At 42.6% G+C, this 7,665-nt stretch overlaps 1 protein-coding gene across 1 annotated transcript in view; it reads left to right on the top strand.

Annotated features, from left to right (window-relative positions):
* Positions 1-7,665, top strand: part of Ncapd3 (non-SMC condensin II complex subunit D3) — an 89,610-nt gene that overhangs the window by 7,199 nt on the left and 74,746 nt on the right. Inside the window, exons 3-5 of the mRNA XM_005346972.3 lie at positions 2,230-2,384; positions 6,275-6,437; positions 7,264-7,448. Of these exons, the coding sequence (XP_005347029.1) occupies positions 2,230-2,384; positions 6,275-6,437; positions 7,264-7,448 (503 nt within the window). The remainder of the gene's footprint in view (positions 1-2,229; positions 2,385-6,274; positions 6,438-7,263; positions 7,449-7,665) is intronic.

Here is a 7,665-nt window from a genome sequence, read left to right on the forward strand (position 1 = left end):
AGAATTGTGAGCCTCTGTGTGGTTGCTAGGTCCTCTAGATGAGCAGCCAGTACTCTTAACTACTGAGTCATCTCTCCAACCCTTTTAGTTTTTATTTTTTTATCAATATATGTTTGTTTACAAAAGGTTGAATTTTATTAAGACCTTTTCCTACATGTATATCATGTATATTGCTCATATTCACCACTACCCACCTTTTGAGGGGGTACTTTACCTGTTTAATATTCCAAATGCTTCCAGTAAAATACTTCTGTTAGGCCGGGCGGTGGTGGCGCACGCCTTTAATCCCAGCACTTGGGAGGCAGAGGCAGGCGGATCTCTGTGAGTTTGAGACCTGCCTGGTCTACAGAGCTAGTTCCAGGATAGGCTCCAAAGCCACAGAGAAACCCTGTCTCGAAAAACCAAAAAAAAAAAAAAAATACTTCTGTTAGGCTGAGTGGTGGTGCATGCCTTTAATCCCAGAACTTAGGAGGCAGAGGCAGGTCAGTCTCTTAATTTGAGGCCTGTCTGGTCTACAGAATAAATTCTAGAACAGCCAGGACTTCACAGAGAAACCCTGTTTTCAAAACACAACAACAACAACAACAAAAAAAAAAAACCTAAAAACTGCTACCACTACCACCAAAACATTTTTTGTGTAATTAGTAGGTGTTATTACATCTTAGAGATGAAGTAGAGACGCAAGAATACTAAAAGTAATATGACTTAAGTCATACTGATACTCCTAAGATTCTGAAACCAGGGCCAGTCATTGCCTTCCAAATTTGAGCTGATGCTAGTGATGGTATCGAGCTACCTCCTATGATGAGCACTGAAACATTGCTGCATGTTCAGAGAGCTTTGGCCACAGTCTTCAGTTTTCTGGGTGTTGGACCCAGTCTTGCTTGTGGCTGTCCCTTTACCACTGACTGATCTGCTTTCCCAGCCCCATTGTGTCTTCTTTCAGACAGTTTGTGTGCCTTTGGAAGGAGTGCTGTGCAGAGGACTTGGGCTACTGAAACTTCCAGTGTACAGAAGATGATGGACAGATTGTACTCTGAGGAGTCTTCCAAATTGCTGAGCGTAGTGTGATACCTCATCTCTAGTTCTGTCTTTATATTCATGCTCTGTCCAAGTTCCTCCTAAGTGTCCTCCCAAGTGATGATGAACTTATAAAGAATATTAATTTAAAGATATTCCTGACTGCTAATTTGAGATAGAAATAGTCACGAACTTAACTGGTCCAAATTTTAGATGGGGTGGAGGAATAGTTGGTTAGAAAACTGAGTTGAATTTAGGTAGAGAAGTGTGTTGAGGGATGTCCCAGGAAGGCTGTGTTGCTGTCTCTTAGACACACATTCTTCTCATTTCGTGCTTGGGAGTCACTGAGTATTTTTGTAGGAGCCCAGCGTGTATCTTCTAGACTTTTTGGGAAGAGGTTTCTCTGCTTTGACACAAACAAGACTTTATTGTTCAAGAGCACAGTGAAATGGTGTATGTTTTATTTGGGTTTATTACCGTGTTTATGAGATTTTCACAGAGAAGAGGCTGATGCGCTCTGTGATGCTTGTGTCTTCTCGGTGGTGCTCACAAGAAAACTTGATCACTTAAGTTTGTTCAAGAACAATTTCCTGAAGCTGTTCCATCTAAAACATGTTTTCTTCTAGATTTACTTTTATTTTATGTGAATGAATATTTTGCTTGCATATCTGTCTATGTACCACATGCATGCCTGGCGCCTACAGAAGAGGGTGTCAGATCCCCTGGGACTGGGGATAGAGATGGCTGTGAACCATTTTTTTTTTTTGAGACAGGGTTTCTCTGTGTAGCCCTGGCTGTCCTAGAACTAGCTTTGTAGACCAGGCTGGTCTCGAACTCACAGAGATCCGCCTGCCTCTGCCTCCCGAGTGCTGGGATTAAAGGCGTGCGCCACCACCGCCCGGCTTGAACTTTTGAGACTGGGACTTGCTGAGCATTTCTGTTTCTTCTAGAACTCACCATATGGCTCTGGGTAGGCTTTGAACTTGTGGTAATCCCTTGCCTCAGTGCCTGTATTACTCCTGACCACCATGCTTAATTTACAAAAGGTTTCCTTAATAATGATAGCTTTCCTTTTATTACATATGACACCTGTATGACTGTGGTCATATATGTGAATAGTGACTTTTCTAGAATATACATGACATCTAAAGGTGATTGTTTTTTACTTGTTTGAGAGCATTTACTAATTTTACTCCATTTTCTCCTAAGAATGGGTGAACTCAGTGTGGGAACTGGACTTCACGGAGACTGAGCCTTTGAATCCCAGCATAGTAGCAGAGATCTTAGAGAACGGAATAGATGCATTCACATCACTCTATGGGAGTCTTTTCCCCTTTGCTGCTGAAGAAAACGGATCTCTAGAGGTAAAAAGATAAGAAGTCAATCAAGCGACCCACTTTTATGTGTTGCAGTGGATGAGAGTCATTATAGTTTAAATTAAAAATAGTTTTCTTGGGTCAGAGTATTGCGAAAATTGTACTTTGTTCATCAGACTGTCCTAGTAGCTTTGCTCCAAAAAGTTTGAGGCTCTAGTTGTGATTTTTGTTTTCAAGACATGACCACCTTTTCACAATAGCAGTTTAAAGGTGAAACCAAGTGAAAAGGCCACGAGAGTGAAACAACAGTTCAAGGAAGCTTGTATTGAAGCAGTAAGTAGTTGGTGGTTTACACGCAGCCAGAACATTGTTCTGCCTCCTGTGCTGGTGGAGGTCACTGCTGTCAGAGTGCAGCTTAGTCCTGCTTCTTAGATGCCTTCCACATTTTCCTTTGAGTTAGTTAGTAGTCTCTCGCTAACTTGGAAGTTTGCTGAGCAGTCTAGGCTAGCTGGCCAGTCATCTTCAGGAATCTGCCTGTCGCTGCTATCTGAGAGTCCGAGCTTGGGCATCTCATGCTTTGTGAGCCAAGTGCTATGCCTACTAAGGCATCTCTCCAGCCTCCGTGTGCTTGTTGATGCTGAGATCATTAACTTTTTTTTAAAAGGTCAGCCAAGTATGGTGGTACATACCTTTAGTCCTAGCGCTCAGGAAACAGAGGCAGGCAGATCTCTGTGAGTTTGAGGCCATCCTGGTCTATGTAGGGAGTTCCAGGAAATCTTGAGTTATATAGTGAGACCCTGTCTTAAAAAAATAAATAAAAATAAAAATAAATAAGCTGTCATAGTGGCACACACCTGTAATCCCTGTACTTGGGAGGATGAAACAGGGGATTGATTGTTGCTGTAAATTTAAGCTTATAGAGAAGATCATGTCTCAAACACCAGAAGGGCCAGTAAGAGGGCTGGATGCTCAGTGTTCAGCAGGTAAAGACGGGTGCTTGCTACCATTCCTAACAACCTGAATTTGATTCTCAGGACCCATGTGATTGAATGAAAGAACTACCTCCTGTAATTGCCCTCTGCCCCTCATACATGTGCTGTGTGATCTGGTCATAAGTGTTCACATCCACACAAACACACACAAACCACGTAAATGTAATTTAACAAAGTGTTTTAAGGGAGAAAAAGAGAAACCCAAAAGGCTAAGAAACAGAATTTAAAAAAAAGCCTTAATATAGGCCATATGTGATAATGCACCACTCTGCTATCAGTTTAGGAGGCAGAGGCAGGTGGATCTCTGCGAGTTGCAGTTCCAGGCCAGATAGGACTGCTCAAGAATAAATCATCTAATTAAACATCCCTTTAGAGTAATGCTAAGCATTCCATTGAGTACTTTAGAAGAGAGGGTTAGGGTGGAGGTATAGTGGGAATATGTAAGGAATGTTTAGAATTACTACCGTGTGCTATGGATGGCATTCGGAATTTCTAATCATGTGGACATAGGACAGTAAGTTAAACTGAGAACAGATTACAGGTAATTTTTAATGGTATCCTAATTAGATCTCTTTTGGTTTGATAAAGCGCCATGCCCAAAGCAATTTGTGGGGGAAGGGTTTATTTCATCTTACACTTTGGAATAACAGTCTATCACTGAGGAAAGTCAGGGCAGGATCCTGGAGCGAAGCCACAGAGGAGTGCTGCTTACTGATTTGCTCCATGGTTTGCTCAGCCTACCTTACAGCATCAGGACTAGCAGTCGAGGGATGGCACGGCCCACAGCAAACTGGGCCCCTCAACATCAATCATCAGTCAAGAAAATGCTGCATAAGCTTGCCTGCAGGCCAGTCTAGTGGGGACAAGTTTTCAGTTCAAGTTCCCTCTTCCCAAGTAACTCTAGCTTATGTCAAGATAATATAAAACTAGCCAGCATAAATGGGCTTCACCTGCGGAATGTGGTAAACTTAATAAGGCATGATTATGTATGAGGTTCTATTTTAAGTAGCATGCATTTATTTACTTACGGCATGAGTAGATCTGTTTAGAACAAATGTTCTTCCCCATAGGCAGACTCAGTGTGAAAAACTGCACTGTGAGATTCCCTGAGAAACTGCTGGGGTAGTATATACTGAGTGCTAATGGTGTGGTCTGTAGTTTAGCTGTGGAAATTGGTAAGAAAAGCTCAAAACAGGAAAAAAATTTTAGATAGAATAAACTTACAAGTTATGTATGAGATAAGAAAGAAAGAAGGGCTACTCAGCCAGTGTGCATGAGGCTTGAGGTTCAGTTCCCAGTACTGCTTGTGAAACCCTAGAACAACACTGCTACGAAGAGGACATTAACCACGGTGAGATCATGTTTGAAGATCCTTGAAAGGTACGACTGGTAGTTAGAAGTGCAGATCACAAAGCCAGAAGGTGAGAGCAAAATGTTCCGGATCGGGGTGTGAGTAGACATGAAAAAGCTCATACTAGGTAGGGCAAGAGGAGGACATAGTAGGAATGGGGAGCTCTTGAGTAAGGCCACAGGGAAGTGGTCAGTAATGGGTGTGAAGGCCGCAGACTAGATAGCAGCCATGGGATCGCCTCTGCACAGGTGATGCCACTAGCAGAGTTCTGGTGACTAGATAGTGCAGTCCGTGGAGGTGCCCAGTCCAGGAAGGAACAAACAAAAGGATTTTCCTCCCCCTTTTTCTTCTTCTCTGGCAGGGACTTGCTGTGCCCTCCAGGCTGGCCTCAAATTCCGTCTTCTGCTTCAGCCTCCCAAGTAGAGATTCTAGACATACCATCATGTCCAGTTTGTCTGTAAAGTAGTTTGTGCTGTGTAGCATGGCTTCTCTGCAGCCTTGCCTATCCCTTACCCTATCTTTTTTGTTACTGTCTCTGGTTGTTTGATTTTCAGGCAGGATCTCACCGTTTAGTCTGGCTGTCCTAGAACTCACTCTGTAGACCAGGTTGGCCTCGTACTTAGAGGTTCAGCTGCCTCTGCCTTGAGAATGCTGAGGTTAGAGGCATGTGCTACATGCCCTGCTTTTTGCTCTATCTTTTGAAGGAAGGCAGAAATGCAGTCTGATTTCCTGAATTTTGTTATTTTGTTAGCCTTTGTTTTTTTAAAAGATGCTCAAGGCCTATGTGGTTGTGCATACATGCGATGGACTTGGGGAGGAACCAATGCTGTGGGCTTGTCTGTGGAGTATTTTCATGATTTTAGTTTATATAGGAGGGCTCAGTCCCTGTGGCTGATACCATAACTATGTAGGGTAGCTGTATAAGAAGCTAGCTGAGCAGAGGGCAGAGAGCTAGCCAGTAAGCAACATTCCTCCAAGACTTCTGCCTCAGTTTCTACTCTTGTTCCAGCCCTGATTTCCCTCAGTGATGGATTATGACCTGGAAGTATAAACAAAATAAACTCCCCTCCCCACAAGTTGATTTTGGTTATGATGTTTACATAGCAACAGAAAACAAGCTACAGTACGTCTTTCATCATTATGGACTCTGAAGCAGAGATGGTAGCAAACTGTGCCTGGGCTGTAATCTTCAAAAGCCTGCTACAGGGACCTTCTTCTGCCTGCCAATCCTTACCCTAAAACTTCCACAGCCTTACAGTATGGCACCTGCAGCTGGGAACAAACACTTAATACACAGACTCGTGGTGCTGTTTCAAAATCAGACCAGAACACCTTAGTTTTTTGTTTCTCTCTCTTTGGAAATGGCAGACACTTATACTTAGTAGTTAGACTGTGTGTGGGTGTGGGTGTGTGTGTGTGTGTGCGTACATGCATGTTGCTAAGGATCCAGCCCAAGATTTGAGCATGCTAAGCAGGCACTGAAGTGCAGCTGCACTCCTCATGTCTCTGTTGAGAGGCTAGGTCCTTGTAAATAACAGAAGGCTTTTTCCAGTTCATCTAATTACTGACTTTTGTGATTTGCACTTTCCTCCCAGAGCATCTGGACCTTCTTCATTGAGAATAAAATTTCCATTAATACACTGGTGGCATTATTCTGTCACTTCGTCCAGGAAGCACATAAAAAAGATGCCAGTGTACAATATCGAGAATATGGCCTTCATGCTGCTGGCCTCTATTTTTTGCTACTAGAAATACCAGGTATGTATACATCTGGCCCTCAGTGTTTATAGGTTCCACGTTTATATGCAACCAATGGAATGGAAAAAATACTTGAAAATGTTATGTTGTTGATACTGTGTATATTCTTAAGCCTGTGATGATTGGCTCTGTATTGAACATGTACAGACTTTTTACTTAGTTCCTAACCCATACAGCAGAGCAGTTATTATATACTTTTTACCCTGTTCTAGGACTGAAGTTGAAAATGACATTTTTACTGACGCCTCACCAGTTCCTCAGGGTCAGATGGAAAGGCCATCTCTTGCTTCTTAAACTTTGCATCTGTTGTTAATGCATATTGTGTGTATGTGTGTGTGCATGTGTGTGTGTTTGGATGCTTATGATAAATGTGTACACATGTGTATGAAGCCTGAAGTTAGCGTCATATGACTTTCCTCATAGATCCCCACTCTATTAAGAGAGGATATCTCTGATCCCAGAGCTCACGGTTCCTCATCAATTTTGGTCAGTTCAGCTGGCTAGCAACTTGTCCTAGGGATCCCTTGTCTGCGTGTGTGGGGAATTAACAGGCAGGCTATTATGCCTGCCCAGCTTTTATGTAAATTCTGGGGATCCTTATAGAGCATGTGTTTTTACATTAAGCCATCTCCCTCGCCTAATATACATATTTTAAGACAATTAAACCTAACTAGCTCACACTGTTGGAGTGAGTTGCATGCCTGTAATCTCAGCACTCCAAAGGATGAAACAGGAGGTTTATGAATTTCAAGTTAGCGAGGCCCTATCTTTAAAACAAAACAAAAAACAAAACCTAACATGCACATTCTATGTTCCTGATGACTAGGCAGTGTAGTCAATCAAGTATTCCACCCTGTGATGTTTGACAAGTGTATTCAGATTCTAAAGAAGAGCTGGCCTCAAGAATCTAACTTGAGTCAAAAAAGAAAAAAGGAACACTTCAGGAGTTCTAAGGATATTCATAGGAGGGGCAGAAAAAGAGGAAAACTGCCTAGGAAAGAAGATAATCAGGTAAGCAGGTGGGATAAAGTGACATTTCCAAGCTGTGCATGGTGATACACAGACTAGCTTTGTCTACATAGTAAGTTTCAGGATTGCCAGGGCTACAGGACTATCGGCACACGTACAGACACACACACACACACACACACACACACTACAGGACTGTCAGCACATGTACAAACATACACACACACAAACACACACTACAGGACTATCGGCACATGTA

The sequence above is a fragment of the Microtus ochrogaster genome, chromosome 5, assembly GCF_000317375.1.
Source record: "Microtus ochrogaster isolate Prairie Vole_2 chromosome 5, MicOch1.0, whole genome shotgun sequence".
In the NCBI taxonomy this organism is placed as follows: Eukaryota; Metazoa; Chordata; class Mammalia; order Rodentia; family Cricetidae; genus Microtus; species Microtus ochrogaster.